Source organism: Synchiropus splendidus, chromosome 1 (assembly GCF_027744825.2).
Source record: "Synchiropus splendidus isolate RoL2022-P1 chromosome 1, RoL_Sspl_1.0, whole genome shotgun sequence".
Taxonomy (NCBI): domain Eukaryota; kingdom Metazoa; phylum Chordata; class Actinopteri; order Syngnathiformes; family Callionymidae; genus Synchiropus; species Synchiropus splendidus.
The window spans coordinates 53549511-53573128 of NC_071334.1; the positions used below are offsets into that span (position 1 = coordinate 53549511).

Sequence of the window (23618 nt, forward strand, 5' to 3'; positions counted from 1 at the left end):
GCTCTTATGAGCTAAGAAATTATTGAGTTAATGAAAATGTCTTTGCTGCAAACAAGCCCCATCTTTTGGGTTGACTAGCCTTGTCCACTAGATGGCATTATGTGGACCTCCCTGTCTGCCTCTCAGTATTACTATTTCAGGAGTTGTACGTGGCCAGACGTATAGGAGCCGGGGTATATATTCTGTGCACCTCGGTCTTCATGCTTCTCCTGCTCCCTGAATGGCAGCAGCATTTCAGTTGAACATTCAGCATTCTCTAATTCAACAGCACGAAGAACTGACAGTGCCCTAGCCGCCCTGCAGTCCCAGCCCGCCATTGTTCTCTGGCGCCGTCTATGTTGTTTCAAATTTCAGGTGGCGCAAACCACTGTGTGACTCTTTTGTTTTTTGTTTTGGCCGGGAACTCACTGGCCGCAGCTGAACCGGCACAATAATCCCTGTGAATTGTCAAGTCGTGCAAACAACTCACCTGCCAAATCACTGGTCCCTTATTGACATCACCGGTGGTAGATGGTCAAGTGTTTAATTATTGTGCCCCTCCATCCCGTCCCTCTTCCTATTTGTCTTCATCCTGCGTATCTTTACACAGTACTGCTGCTGTTGCTTAATACTTAAGATTTCTGTTGTTTTATATGAGCTTGTTTATCTTTTTGTTTCCGTTTGTCTTCAGGTGGTTTGTGGAGTGTCTTTACATTGGGGGGAGCTGGCAGCAAAGCAGGAGTGGAACAGGAACACAATCCTTTACCTTTGTCCAATCAGAGCCTCTTGTTACTGCTGGTCCTTGCCAATCTGACAGATGGACCTGACTGGCCAAACCCCTACCGCCAGGCAATCATGTGTTTCAGAAACACACAAGGTAAAATACAAGTCTGTAAACATCATCAGTAGTGTTTAACTAGTCATTGTCTCATGGTTGATCAAGCAATGGTTATATAAAAGACGTGGTGATGCGATTAACATTTCTCTGTCCAAGCAGACACATTGTCGATGCCTGCGGAGCAACCTCACACTTTCCAGATCAATTTCAACAGTCTGTACACAGCGCTGTGTGAGCAGCAGCACTCCGACCAGGCCACACTTCTGCTCTACACCCTGCTCCACCAGAATGCCAACATGAGGACGTATATGCTCTCCAGAACCGACATGGACAATCTGGTGGGTTGGACAACAGTCTGGATGATGACCATGCACAGCTCCTCTCCATGTGTCGGCTGTCACGACTTTTTCAAATGTTTCTGACTCATCTACAAGCATTATAAAATCTCATAATCTGTTAACCCTCAGATATAGATACACTTATAACATAATTCATATTTATATATATATATATATATATATATCTGTGTGCGAGTCATGCAAATTGATTAATCTATGCATTTTCATTTTGAGCGAACTTGAAAATACGCTTTCATTCATCCGCTAGAAATGAGTTACATCGAGTCTGTGACCATGAAGCGCTTAAATTGCGGGATATTTTTTATTAAGGAGATTTAACCTTTGGAGCCTTGAGGGTGTGAGAGACTATTCCCGTTCAAAAAAAATAAACTTGCTCCATAGGGAGATAGGATTTCAGACGACCAGGGCCATGTATCAGTAACACATAGGATGCTTCAGTTTTGCTCTTATTAATCTGAAGAACGCAACGCTCGGTGAGAAATCTGCTTTATCTAGCTTTCATTTTATTTAAATATGTTAATATGTGCATGCAATTCCAATGTTTTAGAAATCCATCTATATCTGCTAACATCAGTTACTAAATGAGGATAGTAGTAGTTTTCTCAGCACTAAAGAAAAAGTGGAAGAGAGTCCATTAATGTCACTGAAACAACACTGTGCTTCCCTTTGTTCTTCACAGGTTTTGCCCATTCTGGAGATCCTCTATCATGTGGAAGAAAGAAATTCCCATCATGTCTACATGGCCCTCATTATCCTGCTCATTCTTACAGAAGATGATGCATTCAATCGCTCCATCCACGAGGTGGTGGGTAGAAAAGCTTCCTTGATATCTTAATATTTATTTACCTACGCCTTTGTGATTATGGAAATTTGATTCATCCTTCGTTTCCTTTAGGTATTAAAGAACATTTCATGGTACACAGAGAGGTCATTGACTGAAATCTCACTGGGTAGTTTGCTCATTCTTGTTGTGATTCGCACCATCCAGTTCAATATGACTCGGACAAGGGTGAGTTACTTGTCACACTTAATGTTAGCTGACCAAAACAATGAGCTGAACATGTGGATGACATTTATGCTTCATTTTGGCTAGGATAAGTATCTTCACACCAACTGCCTTGCTGCACTAGCAAACATGTCAGCGCAGTTTCGGTGTCTCCATCAGTACGCTGCTCAGCGCATCATCAGGTAAGTACAGGTAACAGCATTCCTGTACAAACTAAATACAAGACATGAGATAATCCTATAGTATTCAAATACTATGGATAAAAAAACACTCATCCGTAAAGATTGGGACAGTCTGATCCCGATTTTCACCTCCAACATACCTGTGCATCATGTTCTTCTACTGCAATGTTTGTGAAATTTTTGGCTTGGCTTGCTCTTGGTCCTTATGAATCATTATAAGGGACGTGTCTGTTCTTCTTCTACTTCTACTTTAAATAGTCAGGATAAGATCCTCTTATGTAGGATGAAAGAAAATTTTCAGTCACACTCATTGTTTAAATGTAAAAAATTTAATTTATTATTGTATGTAAATATGTATGTATATATATCTCAACAGGAATGTATAAAAACCGTCAGAAGTGCAGACCAAGAAGGTCAAAAACAGATAATGCGTGCACACATTTTTTTCTTCAACACTAAATATTTATTGTTTCTAGTTGATGGAGGCTGCTGCCAAGCAGACCAAAACATCAAATATTGAGATGGTTGTCTGTGTAGAGAAGAGATTATGTAACTTGAGGGAATTGAGGGAAAGGGTTTTTCTGCCTGTGGAACACTTGCAAGGACAGGGTCCTGCACAGTACACACACACACACATATGCACGTAGCGCACAGGAAAGGAATGTTTCCTTCCCTCCAAAGTACGCACATCCATTCCGACAGCCTGCTGTTATCTCTCCGTCTGAGTCCTCAGAATCAGAGAGACACTCTTTGTTGATATGTACAAGACTCCTCTGCATCAATGTTGCACTGTGTCCATGTCTGATTATGATTATGGTAATGATGATGGCTATGATGGTCTGGGTTGGGCTAAACTAACTTGATGGTGAGCTAAAGAGATAAAGGGGGTTTCCTGTCTGGAATTTCAAATTTTTGCAATGAGCCCTGCTCCATAATTGACTCTAAGATAATCATGGCACCGACTTTGCATTAACTGGCAGTGGTCAGTTGAATTTCCCAGAAGAAATGGACGCATCATTTCCTCTCATTCTCCAGTTAATATCATATATTTGATGCCTCTGTTTTAACTCAACCTTTATGGCTTTATTTTGGTGATGTCCTGATGCAGTGTGGAGGCCTGGTCTTGGCATTGTTGCACATTTACAGTCAGTGCTAAAAGTTCAATCAGATTTTATCTTCATGGCTTCTTTAAAAAGCCTTGAAAAAGTGGACTTACAAATAATTGATTACAATATGACATTGCTGCAATATGAATAATGCAACATTCGATGTATATACTGTGTAGAAAATATATGCTTTTTATAAATGTACATGTCTAATGAGAGAAAGGGTGGGGGTGAGTGCATGAGTGAACTCTAGAGATTAAAAAGACTGAAAAGAAGTAGGACAAGGCAATAAAAAGAAGTGCAATGAAGATCTGAAAAAAGTGCTTGTTGAATAATTTTGATAAATGCAATGTAAATTAGATTGTTATTGAAGTGAAAGTCTGAGAACTTTTAGGTTTTATTCGTGAATTTAAAAGTTGTTTTTTTCCCTGTTGTAAAAATAAGGGGCACATTTAAATATTGTTATCCTGATATGTTGTTAATGTGGTTATATCAGGAAATGCATTGAGTCTGTCAGGTTGATGTCTGTCATTAAGGACAACTGACTTCAGGGTCAGAAAACCCCTCGATGATATATTTTCTCAGGCCGTGTCAGTCACTGCTTCATGATAACCTGGGACCCCGAGTGAGTTTCCACACTGCTGAATTGTTGGCCTCAGTCACAGGTGGAACCTGATAGCACAACGGGCCCCATTAAGACATGTTTACTGGGATTCTGGTCGGGCTGAGTCCTGTATATTGAGCAGTCATCGTAAAATCTGCTCAAATATCTTCATTTGGCAAATGAGTTGGTAAAGACAGCTGAAGGCATCTGTGTTGACAGATGAACAGGTGTTCTGTTAGCCCTCTCCACAGTCCTCAACTGGTGGGATTGTTATGTTCACAAGTCAATCATTAGTTGACATTCTGAGAGGAACACAGGTTACAGATTCTTCATAAAAAGTTGCAACAATTCTTCTTTTCTCATCAGCAAAATTGATAGTTCATGTTATTTATTTATTGTTTTTTATGTTTTTATGTCATTTTCAGCTGAAATGAAATCAGAAGACCTACTCAATGTTACAGTGAAGAAAAAAAAACAAATTAGCAGAAACATTTTTTCAATGGCATTTGACATGATCATTATGTGTGTGCACGTGTATACTCTTCCCTCCGCTCATGTTAGTAACAAATGTCCCCCATATTGACTATATGATTTCTGACTTGTTGTATACACAAACAAGATAGCCACAACGTATTTGGTTACAATAGTGTTCAACCATTGTATTTTCAATGTTTCTTAGTGATTTTAAGGCCTGAGAAGTTTATTTTTGAGTGCAAACCGACCTACTGTCAAAGAGTTGCCAGTATTAAATTCTTGTTCTTGATGGAAATGGATCATTCATTCATTGCACCTGCTCCAACTTGTGTGTCTCTCTCCTTCAGTTTATTCGCTTTGCTTTCCAAAAAGCACAACAAGGTCCTGGAGCAAGCAACACAAAGTCTGAGAGGGAGACAGGGAGACAACACAGCCTTGCCCGACTATGTAAGTAATGCAAGAACCCTGCCGTAGATTCTATTTTAACATATTCTATACATAGAACGTTAATTTGCCCATTAAAGGATGTAAATAATGCATGTGTCGCTTTTCCTAACTCCCTGCAAGTGTCAAAGCTTTTAATTCTTCATGTTTGATGACATTTCAGTCAGATAATGTCTCAAGTTTTTATTTTGTAGCTCTGATCATTATGTATGTGTGAAAATTGTGAAGCAAGATTATACAGTACCTTTGAATATATAATGTCATTTAACATCTTTCATCTTTTACACTGGTAACGGTCATATTTGATATGGTATGGTAATATTAGCATATTATTAAGCCATCCATCGCTAACAAAGGAAAGTCAATGTCAAGTAACACAAACTGAGCCACTGTCTTTTATGGTGTGGTTAAACCCCGTAGCAATGTCTTTCTCAACATGAATTATTTTATTAATATTTAAATGAAACGCTATGCATCAGGGAGCAGATCGACGCCCTCTGTACGTCACACCTCAAGGTTGCTTTTAACATTGAACTCCGCCTTGACCTAGTGCCGTCCTCAGGGGTGCGTCGGTGCACCGTAACTGTCACCATGGTGCCGTCTTCCTACACATCACTGTGGATTTATTGGGTGTGACATTTAATATCCATGTCAGCACACATGTTCCGTTCATGTCTTATCACTTTCCAGCGGCTTTTTTATTTTGCTCTGCATTTCTTTCTGAAGACAGAGCTTCAGACACAACGAAAACTACAAAAAAAAGTGACTTTCTGAACTTCCATCCTGAACATGAAACATTCATCTAAAAAGTTAAACTGTGACAGACTTAAAATGACCATAAAACATTCTAACCCAACAACTAGTTGTGCTCACTTCTTCTTCTTCTTCTTAAATTTGAGCAATCTTCCAAGTTAAAATAAACCAGAGGCGTGAGAAGCTATCTTTAAGACTGTAATATAAACAGAACGGGCCATTGGGCAACACAACCATTTTCTCGAGCTTATCTGAGGTTGGGTCATGAGATGAGCAAAGTGGCCCACACGTCCTCTCCTCCAGAAACTTCCTTCAGCTCTACTGGGAGAGCTGTCCTGGATGTGTTCCCAGGACATGTGATAGATGAGCCTCTATCTGTGCGGCATGGTCATTCCTTACTGTCGGACATGCCTCTACCAGGGAGCCCTTTATTTCTGCCTCTTTTCCAGTATAATAACTGTCAATAACAATAATCATCTTGGTTTTTGCCTGTATTGAACATGCAAAGTTATTGGGACTCCTTGGTGACCTTCATTTGTGCTGTTTCAGCACTGAATTAATTTGGAAACACATCTGAGTGACTGAGAGAGAAAAAAACCCAGTGAGAGAACCAATCATTTCCATTCAGGTCATTCTTATATGCACCCAAAATTGAGAGATTCAGTTGGTTGTTATGGCATTGAAATGGAGCAGAACTGCTTCTAAGAATGTGAAGGAAACTGGAGCATTTGTGCATCTTCCATTAATGGATAGCAACAGCATAAGCAACAGCATAATTCAAGCTAAGTAGTTGTGTTAATTCACCACCTGGGAGCAGCCAGCCTTGTAGTCTGATATGTGCAAGAATGGATGAGAAAAGGCAAAGTGATTGAACTAATGATTATGGCTTTGGCTGATTCCATAAAAATAATTATGAGGCATGCAAGATGCTATAAAAGCTTGCTTCTGATTATTTGTTCACTTTGCAAATATCAATCAATGCCTTAATTGATACTATCATTGACTCAATTATTCAACGGCATTCATCCACACTGGCGTTGTACTTCATTTTCCACCAATGTTTGACCTTAAATATTTCAAATATTTAATTAATTCACTTACTCACAATGAATTTTGGTTTAAAAGTAAATGTTGCTGCTTGTTGCTTCGCCCCCATGACAAGTAGGTGTTCAAGTCTTTTGTATGAAGCCCGGATCTCCCACATTTAATTTGCAATGAAATCCTCCTCACCTCTCCTCTTTGATACGTACAGTTACAGAAAAGTGATGGATCTCTGACATTAGCGTTGATGTCTCTCCCATGTTGCAAGTGGAAGTCTTTAATTCAAGCGGAACTGTTTAAGACTTTTCCTTTTTTCCAACAATGGAATGTGCTGCATGCACACCTTAGCGTATATTTGTTGTCAATGTATCATCACATTTGTGGGCGCCACCCCTGCCTTCAGGTTTTTCTGTCTAGGATTCAGTCTGGCTGTCTCATTAGATTTGCTGTATCCTGCAAAGATGGCGTAAACACACTTCTTATTGTGAGTGTGTGTGTGTGTGTGTGTTTGGGGGTTGGAAATGCATGCTGTGGTCCCCAAATATGCCCTAAGGTAGTGGGGTAACATGAGTAGAACCGAGTGCTCCTTCAACCACGCAGAAATAGTCTGATGAGCCCTCTTCCACGCAGACTTCAGTACACACAAAACATATAAAAATGCAATCTTCCAGCCTTCTCTGCGTCTTCCTACCTCCAGGGCAGATTTTAATGCTCCATCCTTATATATACATACATGCATAAACATTTGGTATATATGTCTGAAAATGGAAAAAGGTAAACATGGAGAGATTAGTTTTCCATGATTGAATCTTGTCTGTTGTGTCTCAGATATCTGCCCAGTCAGCTGTTCACACAGCAGAGTGCACTCAGAGTGACAATATAAGGAGTGACAATAATAAGACAAACACGCACATACACTTAGGCTGGAAGGTCAAAGTGTCAGGTCGGCTGCCACTTTTAAACTCGGTTCAGTGTGCTGCTCAAAGATACTAGTTTGATTATTTCATGTTTTTCCCCTCCTTTGAAATGTTTGTTTCCTATAACAGCTGGAATATGGTGTGGGTCAGACTTGAAAATAATGCCTGGCAATATTTTCTAAAATGATGATGCTCCCTAGTTCAGACTATGCTAACTCACTCTGGCCTTTATTGCCAGGATTATTATTGACATAGGCAAGTTTGGTCTATAATATAAGTCAGGCATTATCTTAGAAGATACTTTCAAGTAAACATAATCTTTAAGAGCGATCTGTTTGAGTAAACATAAATGAAAAAAAATGCTGTTTTGCTCAAAGACCTTCAAACTGACATGCAGTCGTGCTGTTTGACCTTTCCATGCTTTAATTCTATTTTCAGTAGTTTCTTGGTTTTATGAAATCTTTGCAGGAGGTGCTGTTACATGTTTAGTGATTGCAAAGTCAATATATGTAACTCACCAAAGTAACAATCGCTACTCTTTTATACGACAAAAATGCACTCAATATATGAGTTCCTGATTGTTTAGACTTGGGCCACACGGCGGCCTAGTGGTTAGCACTTTGGCCTTGCAGCAAGAAGGTTGCCGTGCCCAGGTCGGCCACCTTTTTGGATGGAGTTCTCCCTGTGTGTGGGTTTTCTCTGGGTTCTTCGGTTTCCTCCCTGAGCCCAAAGACATGCTCACTAGATTAAATTGGACACTCAAAAAATTGCTCCTTCCGTGTGCTTGTTTGTGTTTGCACCCTGCAATGGACTGGCGACCTGTCCAGGGTGTATTCCTGCCTCTCACCCACTGGCTGCTGGGATAGGCTCCAACACTCCCCGCAACCCTGAACAGGACTAAGCACTGGTTAATAGGTTAGGTTGATATATGTATGTATTGTTTAGACTTGAGTACTGCAGCCACACGCAAAGCCAAGTCTTTGTGACCCGAAACAGCACTACAGGTATGCACTTGTTTGTTTTGCGAACTGTAATCCTTTCTTATAATCAAAAGTGTTCAATGGGTCTGGTAACATTTTGTGCTTTGTCTATCAGCTTCTGTGCTTGTTCTCTTTGTTGTGTCTATCCATTATTGTGTCTTGGCTTTATTATTACAGACAAAGGCATGGAGCTGATCTGACAGGTTTTAATATGAATAAACTCTGTAAAGAGCAAGTAGCTGTTTCTGTATTTTGTATTTCTGGTCAACATCTGTTGGATGTTGTATTTCCAGCACTTGCTATTGATCAGGACCATCACACACACGTTCTCCTTTGTGAGGAGGACCTTGTTATATTCTTGCTATGCTCTTGCTCCATATATGAAATATGTTTGGAATGATCAATGTATAATTGGAATGTATTTCCCCGGTCTTGGTTTGAGATTCTTCATTTAGACTGACAAAGACAGATCTCATTGAATGTATTGGGTTTTATGTTGTCTATAGATATGTAAAATGTACTGAAGATAGAAATGGCAGCCCCATTCCAAATTTCACTCTTATTTTCTACTGTCCCTGCCGTTTCCAAATGCAGCCACCGCAGAGACAAGAAAGGGTATTAAAATTCAATCGTATTATGAAATTCTGTGTTGATAGAGAGAGACATTGCACAATTTATCATGAGATATTTTTTTAGTGTTTTGTATGACTTTTGAAATTTAAAATCTTTATTGCACCAAGGTCAATATTTTGTATGATTTGCTTGAGAAAACATGCATCAGCCCTGCCCATTGACAACACACTGTTTCACGCAAGCTGAATTTTCGTTCTCCCTGGCTACACACTCTTCTGTGATTCGTCATGGGAAAACCTTTGGCGAGGCTCTGCTGAAAACTTCTGTCATGCCACACGAAAAACATCTGCTGAACAGCATCGGTCGGTGGTGCTGGTGGTCGCTCTACTGTTAAAGTCCATATAACAACACACCTTGAAGTTAAAATCACTCTCTGCCTAAGCCCAAAGTCTGCGTCATTCCAAATGAGCTGATGTGTACCGTCCTGCCCGCGTGCTTTCTAAACTGTTGTTTATTTAAGTATGAACATCCACGGGTCTCTTGTTTTGGTGGCCAGGAGCAGGGGGAGCCAATTATTTCACAAGAGGGTCTCTGGAACGCTGGGGCTCACAAAACAAACGTAACCATTTAGCCATGAGCGAGGAAGGCGACAGCCATGTTTATATTCTCTGCATGACTAGAATCTGTCTACAAAATCAATAAAAAACACTTTTGTGTTTAATACTGGTTGAATTATTAAGCGATTACATAACTCAGTTCGGTCTCTCACTGTCTGCGTGTGATGACGGACAAATCGCCCAGAGTAAATCAAGAGATCATGTCGCTAATGTGCCTTGTGACACACACGTGCACATACCTAACAATGTGAAACTACCTTGAATTATGCGTTGCTCATCTGCTCCAATGCCCCAAGACAAGTCTCTCATGCAGGTATGGATGACTGCAAGAAATAATGGCTACTTGTATTATACTGCAGATGTGGCCACGAAACAGAACTTTTTACTGAAAATGGTGACATATGTTGTATGTGGGGAGCTGAAGAGAGGCAGAAGGTTTCTGCAGTGCAAAAGGAGTGGTGTGTGACTGGGATATGTAGCGAGGCTGGGTGTAAGTGTTTTTCTGGCTAGCATCTGGAAACAATGAAAGTCTGGCTCTGCATAAGGGAAGTGATGTTTGTTTAATGTGGGATTGTCCCGGACATGTAATTGCTGGAGAGGAGGACATTGAAAATGTGGTGACATAGTGTAAGCTCTTGGTTTGAAGTCGGTGCATTCTCAGTGTGTTCTTTTCTTCCCTCCCGCCCCCCACTTCTCTCTTTCTTTTCCGCTTGATGTCTGCCTCATGTCATTGTCTGCGTCTCACTATTTAATGTATAGACACAGACCGTCTCTGAATGTGTTTTTGCTGCTCTGTCTGCTTTGTTTCAGGGGCACCAAAGTGACAGGTCAGGGTCCCTCAGGGGCTTCTAGTCCGAGCTGGGCAGCTCTCTGTGCCCCGGCTGCACAGTCCTCTACACCTATAATTGCATTCATCTCTGTGCTCTCAGTGAAATGACGTGCATCGTGGGTCTGAACTCACAAACAAACATAAGTAGGGATTTATGTGCCATGTTGCGTGGCATTCTGTGTCACTGTTTATGCTCCTGGCCGTTTACTCTCGCTCATTACTTCACACACGTGAGCACAAACCCAGAGCCAGAAGCACATTGGACCTCCCTGTCAGTGTTTACATGTGCTGGTTGAGAGGCTTGGTCCCATGTTGATGATGGCCGCCACAGAGACATTTCTTTTCCATGAGGCAAATAATGCCAATCTCTGTGAGTGATTGTAAAGGTCTAAATTGAGACATGGTAAACGGATGCTTTCCAGAACATGCTCAGCTTCCTGTGTAAAACTCATCCATAATAACGGATGGAGCTATCCACTGTGAGAATCAAACTATTGAAGTTTGGATAGAAATTTTATGACTTGGTAACGACATCAAAACAGCACTAAAAAGAAATCAAAACTCTATAAAATGTAACTTTTTTTAGTTAGAAATTCCTCTTAAACCTTATCGGCAGTCATTGCTGTGGAGCGCTTGTGCTTGAGGTACTAAATGCCACTTTAAAATACCATCAGTCATAGTGGTGAATCAGTGCAGCAGAGCTTTGCATTTATATGAGGAAAATGCAGAAAAGTAAACAACTGTCGCTAATGTATGCACATATGCAATCCTTCAAACCTTTCTGATTGTTCCTTTAGAACAAGGACGTTTTCTTTGTCAGATCTGATGTGGTTTTATGAAATGCAGTTGAACCACCTAAAATATTGAATGGAACACCTGAAATATATCATGAATCCAGCCATGTCTCTGTCGTCCTGCTGACAAACTTATTCCACCAACCAGCTGCTGTCACCTGATTTTGAAGGCCTTAAATCTTCATTTTGAACTTGACTTGTGCGCGGCTGCAGCACATTGGCAGTTTGCCCTGTGATTTAAAAGACACTTTTAATTCTGTTGTTTGGTCACCGTTCTGTTGTATTAGAAACTTTGTTGTATTGAAAAATTTCTATGATTGTTTTGATTTATCGTGTCCAAATCTACGCTCATATTAATTAAATAACTTAATTTTAGCAACTGCAAGCTCTACCTTTTTGTTATTTTCCTTTTACCCGAGCAGGTACGTAGCAACATACATCCATTTCAGTTTGATCGAGATGGAGACCCGCGTGAAATATGATCGGCCGCAAGTGGTCCTCTGGCCGTACTTTGAAAAAGTAACTTTTCTTCCCATTCCACAACTAATGTGCTGAACTGACTTGTAACAACCTGCTACATATTCATTCTCAATGGTGCCGGTATACTGCCAATATATACAGTACCTAATACATTTTCTGCTCACTTCTTTTCCCCAACGCACTGAACCCTGCAATTACCGATGCAGACGTTTCTTCCATCTATATTTCTGTGGTTCTAATTGAGAGTCCAGGGCAACATCACAAGTCAGGCTGGAGATCAGCGTCTTCGTCTATGGTTTTCATAAAACTATGAATAAATTGATCGGGGCGTGACTGATGCTTTATACGCTTATATTTCATTTGGTCTTTTAATAAAGAGTCAACCCCACCTCCCAGACGTAATATTCCCCTTTAACCTGCTTCACAGGTCAGAGATCTATTTTATATGAGAGATGAGGAAGGAATTCTAAGTGCTTTTGCATTTTTGAGTCTGCTGGCAGACTGCCTTCAATCCCTCTTGGAGTGGATGTCAATGGTGGGGAGACCTGAACGGCGAAGTGCTGGTTCAAATTGTGTTCCAAGTACAGTGATTCAGGACAAGGTCTCATGAGTGTGTTGACAGTGGTGGTCAATATCCTGGACACTATTACAAGCCTTGTAGCTCAGGTGTCACCTGCCAATTGAAAGTGTTCGATTCCCGACGCATGCAGTACCTCTGTCCTTAAGCAAGACTCCCTGAATTTCTCCCGGCGCCATCCTATGTCAGCCATGATTGAATTTGCCCATTATGGGGTTAATACAGTGTAACTTTTTTTTCTCTATTTCATAGCTCAGAAGGTTTGAGAGATTGGGCTGCAATCGAGAGGTGACAGACTTAATTCCCACATTCTCCTGCATTGTGTCAGTTTGCCCTTGAGCTAAACCATATACCTGCTCTGCTAGTTGGTTCTGTGAGTACAATTCCTCAAGAGATCGCAAGCGGATGCCTTTGCACGCAATCCGTTGCGTTACATTTTTCGATCAAGATTGATAAATTGCTTCAAAAACACAATTGGGAATGCATGAATTAAAGGGAAAGTATTCGCTGCAGAGGTAAATATTCCCCTTGAAAATAACTTTGGTTGGTGACGTGAGCTTCCTCTAACCATTTATAATGTTGGTTTGAGATGATCGGAAGCGCGCTTCACTCAATGTTGTATTGAATGTCACGTGGTATTTATAGACCTTTATGTGGCTTTCCTCCTTACTGAGTCACTGTGACTGAAACGCACAGTTGTTTGAAGTGCTTATATACCAAGTGATATATTGTACCCGACAGAGTGGAAGGAGCACTGTCCCATCCTGCTCCCGTCTTTTACACAGTGTGCTGCACAAGGTGTCAGGATACGCTGATACTTTGGAACATGTACTTGAATTAAAATCCTTTTGCTTCAACATGCAACGCACAAGGCTGGCTTTAGCGTCAGCATAGGACTAGTCGACCTGTCCAGGACTGAGCTGGCCCTCTTCACCAGTCTGTCTCTCTTTCTGTCCCTGTCCGTAAAGCTGCCCAGCCAACAGACAGCTACAACGGAAATGGTTTGACTGAGTAGCCCTCCCCATGTCCCACCCTCCCAAAAAAAAAAAATGCCTTTTGGGGTTTTTCCATGAAAAACACACCAAATACGGAATGGGCAAACCCTGAAATTACTTGAAAACTTCAGTGAGCTGTGAGTTCCAACAAGTGCCAAGTTTGGCTTGAACACTATCATATAAGGCATGTTTTTATTCCTTTTTTTATATGTGAAGTTGAACACCGCCCTTATGCAAGGTGGCACTCAATGAGATTATGAGCTTGCCAAATTATTAATAACACTGTCAACGTATGCCTCATTATATCGTCCTCTTAGTACCCATGTAAGTATTTCCACTGTGTGAGAGTCATTAATGCAGTATCCCGCTGATCCCCAACATATGCGCCGATTTCAAAGCATAGCTGTTAGTTTCCTTGTAAGCCTGTCTCCCTGTGTATATGTCGACCTCTTCTCTCTGGGTTATTATTTATTCTCCGGCGGTGGGAGTGGCACCCCCCACAGTGTGCAGGTGCGCCAGGAATCGCAGGATTCTGTTCTTCAGAATGATAATTAGAACAGCTTCTCATTGGCATGATTTCTTTCTATCAGACAGAGAAAAACCCAGCTCACAGCTGTTGGCATCTTTTTTTTTCCACTATCACCTGTTTAATCTCTGTCATCGCTTTGGTAAGCACTGGCTGCAAATATTTGATTCCAGATCAAACCAAAAATATTCTTCGAAGAAAAGGTTCAGCATTGATGCTGACATTTTTGCTGTGAATGTCGTGTATTAGCCTACACATCTCTCTGTGTGTTGTTGCAGGATTGTCTTGAGCTTTTTGATGTTTTAATATTCTAAAAACAAAATGGTCCAAAACACATTGCTGGAATTTGGAAGGAAACGATACGTAATTGAGTAGACTTTCCTCAATATAGCACCTGGTCAATTGTTCAGACTCTTATTTTTTGAGGAACACTATGGCTCACCTCATGCACCTAACAAACGCTCTCTTGTGAAGCAGTGGGTTAATAAAGAGGCTGACTGGGCACAATGCGCTACAAAATGGTGTGATTATTACATTGCTGTGGTGACATAAGTGCAGGTCAGACACTGACCTATTTAAAAACTCCCGAAAGACGAGCCGACTGCTGCGACTCATTCCGTCTGCGCACATGGAAGGTTTCAGTGCTGATCTTTTTACTCTGTTGTCATCCTGAAATTAATATGTAAAACACAGCATGAATATTTTTTGTTTTCATGCTAAAATGGGCACATGAATGAAAACTGAAATATTAATTGAATTGTCTTTTTAGTCTACATCCCAATAGTAATAGCTGTAGGGTCCTTTTATTGTTGTGGTTTGATTTTCACATCCTTCTCTCTCGGGACCCCCATGAGGAGATATGAAGTTTTTTTTGGTCCTCCTACGTCTCATTTAGTAAAGGTTTTTGCTGAAAGTGACTTCCTTTTGGATCAGTTTTAGTGCCAAGAACAAATCCTCAACCTGGTTACCTTAAAACTGGCAATAGAAGTTTTGCATTGATTCCACATTTGGTTCCCAATGTGCTAGCCAGGCTTCGCAACAAGGACAAGACAAACTGTTCCAATTGCCAAATCGCATGAGAGTAAGGCATACGATGTCTTTGTAAGACAAGTTGCTAGAAGTATTATATGGCAACGTGAAAGTTTGAGCTAGTCAAGAATAGGATCTGTTAAATTCCATTAGCACCAATTTAAAATTGAAATCAGGCATTGATGATACAAGTTTGTTTTTAATTGGAATGTGTTTTGGAAAGAAAATTTGGGCATGTCTGAGCAAAACCGTTTTATTCGCTGTATACAAGGAATGTTTTGCAGTTGATGGTATTGAAAGTGGTTGTTGGAGCTGTGGAGGAAATATTTTCCTGGAGGAACACAATTTATAGACGCCGCATTTGCTCCAAGTCCTTGTGATAGAATTGTCAAGCAATCTTGTGAAAATTAATAAATATTTTTTTACCTATGCAGTGATAATGGTATCGGCTATTAGTCTGATAGTGTGCTTGAGCACTCGTACTCATACGTAGACTCATACTCATCAGTTTTCTGGTATCGGGAGTAGAGTAGTATGTGTGTGTATATATATATATATATATATATATATATATATATGTGTGTGTATATGTATATGTATATTTATGTATATATGTATGTATATGTATATATACATATAGGTATATGTATGTGTATGTATATATATATATATATATATATATATATATATATATATATATGTATATGTGTATATATATATATATATATATATATATATATATATATATATATATATATAAAGCTAACATTGGAATGTGAAACTTTCATTTCCTTGTTGCTCCTAAAACTACTCATCAGGTTGTTAACTGTGTTACAGTCCTAGAGAGCCAGCTGCACAGAGTTGTCTCTGACATGTTAAAGAAAACATTCTCTATTTGTCTCGAATGTGGTGAGTCACTGTCTTGACAATTGGACAAAAGCTTACCAGCCCAATCCCAAGTACACATACCGTATATACTTGCAGACTCCTTGCAATGGTTGTGAAAATGGGAGTTGCAAGTAAAATGGGACTGGATCATTGAAACTAATGATATGGCTCATGTGAAAGGCCTATGATTTCCTGGGTGGAGATGGGACATTATGCAGCAGCGCGTGTGGTTGTGACTAAATGACAATGTGGTAAACTGGAAATTAGCACACGAGTGGAGGAGAAGAAACAGAAACCAGGATGGAACGAGCAGAAAGTCGAAAGGGACTCTGTGAACACGTGGCCAGCAAGGTTTCACCAAGCAACTTGTGAGTTGTTTTTGCTTTTTGGTCTTTTTTGTTGTTGTTTTTTAAGAGAACAGTGGGAATGAGAAAGATTAGAAATGAAGATTTTAAATCCTGTCTGGGTCTCAAATAGAACAAGGACCTCTTAATCTCATCCCCTTGACAAACATGCACACTGGGCCAGGCAGACTTCGCTCTAACCTATTTTCATGTGACCTGAATTCCTCAGTGTGGCATTTTTTTGCCAGGCCAATCTCATTAAATTGCATTCTCGACATGAAAACAAACAAGGCAAACACTATGCTAGCTTCTGCAATGTTGTCTCTCCATTATCATCTTTACTTTGCCCTGTCAACTCCTTCAGCCCCTTGCCGGGCTTCCATTTTTGCTCCTGTCTCCTCTTCCTCCTACTCAGTTGTCTCCCATATCTACTGGTGCTTTTTGTCTAATTATGGCCTGCCACGGTAGAACTGAGACGCACAGGTCCAGTCAGACAGTTGAGTCGAGCCCAGAGTACCACCTCTGCTTCCAGACACACAATCAATCCTCATTATAGCCACCTTTCCTGCATTCCTCTCGCCTCTTGACGTCTGCCTATTAAAACCCCGAACACCTTCGTCCACCAGCCTGTTGGAATCGATGCAATGCATTATTTCACTGGCGCGGCAGACCTGATTCATGAGCTTGGCTCAACAGAATACAGATATTTACAATCATCTAAATCCTCTTGTCATCATTCAATACCTGATTTGTATGTGGTGGCGAGTGCCTAAGTCTTTGTGTGCTAACAGTATTCCAAGGACCACGCAGCAAAAAAAGTTATTTCTGAGATAAGGCCCGTCTTCCGAAGCTTTGCATCCATGGCTAGAATATAAAACGCCACCAAGTACGATTCTGTTTAAGATTGTTATCCTAGATTTGAGGTACCAATCTCATCCTCCGATCAGCTTACATTTGCAGTTTTGCAACACTGTTTTGACTCTTGTTTCAGCTTGTGTTTGCAAATTCTGAGGCATCCTTAGAACTCTGAAAGTTGATTGATCTGAATGAGGAAAATTAGGTGTTGGGACACTCCTGTAAACTCAGGATTTCATACACTTCCATGGGTACTACACGACTTTGTCTATCAAGGCAGTCGATCTATATTGGTGTAAACTCTGAAAACGCTCTTGAAAGTTATTCACAATGTTCAACTAGGAGTTCATTTTGTCACATCAGTGTAACCGAAGAGTGGCAGAGGGAGAAAAGGGACGCTTTACAAGCATGATGTATGGTTTAACAGACAGTAGCTCGAACAAGAAACAAGTAGCAGTGGAAGTGTCAAAAGTTGAGGATGCCGAGGTTTTATTCGAAGTGACTCGGAAGGACTGAGGCACATGTCTGAGGGACAACTCATGAAGACACATTTGGAGACAGAGTGAAGGAGGAAAGGCTGATTTTTATTTTTATTTTATTTATTTATTTTTTGTGGACCAATGGAGAGGAGAGGTGGTGTTCATGTGAGACAAAGAATGTAGAAATGGAAGGAGTGGGTTCATGGATGTGATAAAGGAAGACAAGAAGAGCATGGGTTGAGAAACAGATAATTCCTTGAAACACCGCTTTTTTACACCATACATACAGATGCTTTTTTTCGTGGTATTTTGTTACAAAAGAAAGAACACATCATCCTTGCATATCACTGCTACAACACAATGTTAAGCACAAAACATAGTTTTCTTATCAAGATCAAGAGAACCTCTTTACTGTCAGTTATTTGCGGAATATTGCAGAATGTTTGCAGATGTTTTATACGTAATTATTTCTAGGTTTGCAGAATTTGTCTGTGTTCAGGTTCATTTTCAATGGTATTTGTTTTATTGAAAATCAAAGTCTTGACATCTGGTTTGGGTTCACCGATTTAGGGAGCTTAAAGTCAAGACTCCAGGATTACTTACTCGGTCTCAGCCTGGATTTTGTTATTTCTTACTGGCCAAATACCTACTTAAATACAGCAAACCACCTGCCATCTGTAGCCTGCACAGTGCTGCCCGGATTGAGGCTGCATCCTTTGTTTGTTTTGTCAGAGCCTTGTGAGCAGGGATCGCAATATCATCACCAGTAGGTGCAAAAGGTGATGCACCCAGACTTCCAGGTGTCGCTGTTGAGCTCTGGAAATGCTTATAGAAGTCACTATATCTTTTGATTCTCTGGATAAGTCGCGTTAGCAACGGTTTTGTTTTAATTATAGCCATTTCCACAAAATGTGCAGGCAAATGAAGTGTAAAAATCTATGTGTGCAAATGGTTTGCGGTTGTTGATCACCCACTTGCCCCTCTGAGAATTCCTTACAGTAAATACTCACCGACCACTGAGCCCCACCTTTCACTTCTCTTTTTGACATCTTTGGTACCACACCCTAACTCAGAGAGGAAATCCTTTATTAAAAGTATAAGTGAAAGCGGTGTTGTGGAAACCAATTAACCTTTACATCCTTTGTCCCCTCCTCCCCCAGGCTCAGGACTTGAATGTGATCGAAGAAGTCATCCGCATGATGCTTGAAATCATCAACTCCTGCCTGTGCAACTCTCTCCACCACAACCCCAACCTGGTTTACGCGCTGCTCTACAAGAGAGAACTCTTTGAGCAGTTCCGGACTCACCCATCCTTCCAGGACATCATGCAGAACCTGGACACGGTATGTTATACTGGAATTATTAGAAGAAATAATTCTGAAGAGTTGTGAGTTGAAGGCCTGTATATGTGGTTTATAAAGGGGGCAGTCAAAGAGCAGACCCTGGGGTCACATAGGAGCTGGTGTTTTGCATCTTTCTTTGTAATTTGTGTCCACACTCATATTTAGCCGTAGAGGAGACAGCTGTGGAGCATATGCAAGCTCCATTGTTGACAGAGCTTCCAATCCCTCTACAGCCGCTGAGCTGTAAGTTTAAGTCGCATTGATACATTAATAAGTCCCTCTGTGGTGGGAACTCCTGTGTCAAATATTCATTGAGAGTGTTTGGTGTATGAAGGAGGTGGGGGCTGTGTCTGAAATGCTGTCATTCATATTTTCTATTCGCTGTGAAGAGGGGGGAAGGCAGGGGGTTGGTAAACTCTGTTCTCCCTCCAGGGTGTGTGCATGCGTAAGAGATGGGGGTTACAGCATACATTGCCATAAGCTTGGCTGTTATCCATAAGTATGTGCAAGCATGCTAGCTGGAATCCCTCGGCTAAGTCGGTCTCCCTAAGGCTGTTCTCCTCTCGCAAATCTGTGTGTGTGAGCGTAAGATTCAAGATGAGGGGGAGCTTCTTGCCCCTCTAAATTAACCCCATATGGGAGGCCTTCAGAGTTAATGAAGAGATTAGTATTAGATAGATGTCGACACACATGCGCACACTCCCACAGATTTCTCCAGTGATCTCATGCGTTTGAATTCTAGAAAGCAGGAACAGGGAATACATAGCCTGTAGATGTGTTTTTATACCATCTGTTTGACGAAAAGGGCTTTAAAAAGACTGCACAAGTTTTAATTATCAAACATCAAACATTTCTCCAGGGAAGAACCTTGTACTGAAGTAGAAACTCTGCACGTTGTCCTTGATCTCTTGTTTGGGCTGAAACCCACAAGGCATTGGATTTGAGCTCTAGAGAAGGGCTTACTCATTTTAAGTTGGATAAAGCGTGCCGCTATAGAGGGTCTTAAATCTTGAGGGTTCGCAGCGTAAAATAATGAGGCTGTATGTTTCTGTGTATCGATGTATTCTAGGCGGGAGGCACAAAGAAGACTGAGTTATTTCAATTGTATTTCATGCTGTCTTGTTCAGGCACATGGTCATGTTCTACGTATATGATGACATGGGTTCCGTTTTACAGCCCCAGATTGCTTCTGGTGTCATCATGCAGGGCATTGCTGCTGACAGCACCAAACAATGAGATTGAACCAGTAGTACAGATCAAGATGCTTTGGAAACGTTTGTAGCTCAAGAGGTTTGTTCGTGGTGATGATTCATTTTTTTGGTCATCCTTCAGCATCCCATTGGAGGATCCCAATCTATTCATGTTTTCAAACTGCTTTCTACTCGATTCAGTCGATTTACTTCCCCTGTCATAGAATAATGAAACATACCACCGCAGTCAGGGTAGTGAATCAACTATGAAGGTTTATGGTTTATTACCTATGCGCAGTATAGTGTGTTGTTTGACTGCAACTTATAAGACCATCAAATCATGGTTAAATGCTCCGACCCTCAAGTTTTGTGGTTTGTGGTTAAAATGACTGATGGTATTTGCCTGAGCTATTAGTGGAAAATTGCATCCTAAATCTGTTGGACTCCCAAAATGATGTGTACTCGCCAGATCGGACCACATCTGCCTTTTCTGAAAACAAGCTTCTCAGCTGCATAGTGAATATTTACAGCATGTTTTGCTGTACTCTGGCATGGTGCTGCAGAGCAGTACAGTTTCAACTAAATTTAAATAGTAATCAATATAAAAAAAGCTGTTATTTCTCTCCATGTCCATCGGAATCTTAAAATGTTACCACTAAATTTTATTCATCTCACTGGCCTGTTCTAACTTTTATGTACGTTCTTATCAGCTGCTCTCTGTCGTTTGTCCTTTAGGTGATCGGCTTCTTCAGTCAGCGTCTGGAGCAGGCAGGAAGTGACCTGTCCGTGGAGAGGGTTCAAGAGGTCATCATGAAAGGCGCCCAGGCTCTGCCTAAAGACAGACTGAAGGTAAATCCCGCTCTCTGAACTGGTGGTGAATGGGAATGAGCAGCAATGTGAAACCGGAGACCAGAAGAGCAGTCGGCAAGTTAAGTTCCATGTGAGAGGAGCACAATGTCATGTCAAGGCAAGTCTTGCCTGCCCTGGATAGAGTGGTATGAGATTGAGATGAGACTTGAGAAAGATGGAAGGAGCCACTGGGACTAGAGACAAAAGGCTGAAGCCCAATTCTCATTACCATTAATGCCTTTCTACATTCCATCTCTGCTTCCCTCAACATACGAACAAGTAATGACATTTCAAGGAGATGGGCTGAGGGCTGGAGGGCACTTTGTCATGGCCACATAAGATCAGGGGGAAGGGTGGGCTGGATATAAATCTGCCACCGTACCTCGTTACCCAACACTCCCAACGCTTGTGACGGTTTGCTAACCCTGGCCCCTCCCAGTGGTCCTCCATTCATCAGTGAGGAAATATGTAACCAGCGGTCTCACTGCGCCGCTCCTCGCCGGCACCCCAGCTTTTAATTGCATGTTTCATCATGTGTTTCATGTTCTATAGTTGGCGGCTGGCTGCGAGGCATTTGTCTTGGTAGCCGATGTGGAAGCGCGCGTCCGCAGATCCATGCGTTCCTTCGGTCTCTCTCTCTCTCAGTCGGCACCTTGCCGCGCTAATATGGCCATCGACCATACAGCAGTAGACTTGCATATGGCGCCCTGTGGATAACCCTGCAGTGTCCTTCAGCAACACCGCTAAACACAGAGAGTGCATCTCTACAATGAGCCAAGCTTTACATGTGCCACTGCTCTCCATCTGTCTCGTGTTTGATCGTGGACTTGTTTATCGGTTAAGCTGTATGCATCAGTGAGTATTTAACCATGTGTTTCTGGGCAAAAATGTGTGCATGTGCAGATCCTGCTCACGTTGATTCTCTGCCTACAGAGCTCCATAGGGCACAGCGAGCTGGAGAAAGTATCTGGGCCTTGCCTCCTGTGGGAGATGTTGCCACTGTTTGATGGCACCATCGCTCAAACAAACAGCTGTCTCTCTCGCTCCACTTCATCTCCTGAGGTTCTTCTGCTATTCTGCCCCCTATGTGAAAATCTATAGTTCAGATTAATGTCGTGTGGGATCATCAGTGAATGGCAGAGGAAAAGCTCTTAGGCTGAATTAGTGTCTCAATCAGGAGGGAATACATGAGAGGCCTGACAAGAGTGAGATGTCAGAAAGATAATCAATGAATAAAGACGCGTTTGTCTTGGAAAGGAAATGATTATTTCTCTCCAAGAAACAGGTAAATAAGTGTGTGCAGCACTGACATTACCGTCGATTATGTCCAAGCATCATTGCCTCGACACATACATATATTAATTTGTTGTGCCTGAGATCGCAGACAAATATAACAGGAGCATCAAACACTTTTATGCTTTGTATACGAAGTGCTTCACGGGAAATTGGAATGAACCGCATAAGTCAAAGTGTCATGTTGTGCATCAGGGGTCCTGACTGTGAGTGGTGGGAAGCGTATGCAATAGGAGGAGTTGATTTCTTTCTCACGCTTACTGGTTATTATTTTTGTCTTTTTCTCCTGAGTCTTCCAGCACACTGAAAGGGAGTCGGAGAAACTGATGTCATGTGACATGTCGGATCTGTTAGCTTGGTGGCTAATGCTACAATCACTCTGCAATTCCCAGAGAAAGTGGTCAAAAACACCAACGAATAACTAGTCCAATCAGGGAGCCCCCCTCAACAAGACTTCCTGACCAAATCTGCTTTATATTCCATCCGGTAATCCAATAGAAACGCTATTTTTGAAATCATGAACTGTAAATGTCACTCCAGCCTGCAGCCATCCTGACTCGGTTTGCTCCTTCAGTCGTCTGGCCAGGATTCGCCACTTTAGTTCGGCTAGTAGCAGAGTTTGAGTTTTGTTGAGAAGAAATTGACTCTACTAAATGTAATGCCACTCTTTCAACCAGTACTCTTTTGACCACACAATACTGTGGTCGAAAGAGGGTGTTCAATCGATAAACAGGATGACCAGAAGTATTCCACGATAATTTATTGTGAACGATGAATTGCTCAGCCCTACCGCCAGGTATTGCCTTGAATTGATGTTTTTAAATCTGTAACTGTCTGAAGCGAGGTTCAAACTGTCAACAGCCGGTCTCTTGGCTTCAGACTGAATGGTCAGGTGACTCAACAGGTGAGGCTATGGGTGTGTATCTCCGTCCCTGTGCCTGATCAAAATCAACAGTATTTGTTTGACAAAGACAAACCCTTTAACAGAAAGCTGATTCAAGATCCAAAAAGAGAGACAAATGAGTAGACATGCAAATCAGGCTTTCATTTCAATGCAAAGGCTTGAAACGGAGCGGTAAATACCCCCGGGACACTCATCACTCAGCCCTCTCTTTGTGTGTGTGTGTGTGTGTGTGTTGTTTCAGGGTGTGTGACTGACTTTTGGGCAGTTGTAGAAGAATGTGTTGTTTGGCCTGACCAGCTGAGATCTATCTTGTTGAGCGCAGCGCAGTCTACAGACTCTCTGTCTCCTCAAGACCAACGGTTGGACTCAG

At 41.4% G+C, this 23618-nt stretch overlaps 1 protein-coding gene across 1 annotated transcript in view; it reads left to right on the forward strand.

The window, feature by feature from the left end:
* dym (dymeclin) overlaps window positions 1-23618 on the forward strand; it is a 48420-nt gene that overhangs the window by 16104 nt on the left and 8698 nt on the right. The window contains exons 9-16 of the mRNA XM_053873146.1: window positions 671-856; window positions 977-1155; window positions 1856-1981; window positions 2072-2185; window positions 2270-2364; window positions 4896-4995; window positions 18830-19012; window positions 20938-21051. Of these exons, the coding sequence (XP_053729121.1) occupies window positions 671-856; window positions 977-1155; window positions 1856-1981; window positions 2072-2185; window positions 2270-2364; window positions 4896-4995; window positions 18830-19012; window positions 20938-21051 (1097 nt within the window). The remainder of the gene's footprint in view (window positions 1-670; window positions 857-976; window positions 1156-1855; window positions 1982-2071; window positions 2186-2269; window positions 2365-4895; window positions 4996-18829; window positions 19013-20937; window positions 21052-23618) is intronic.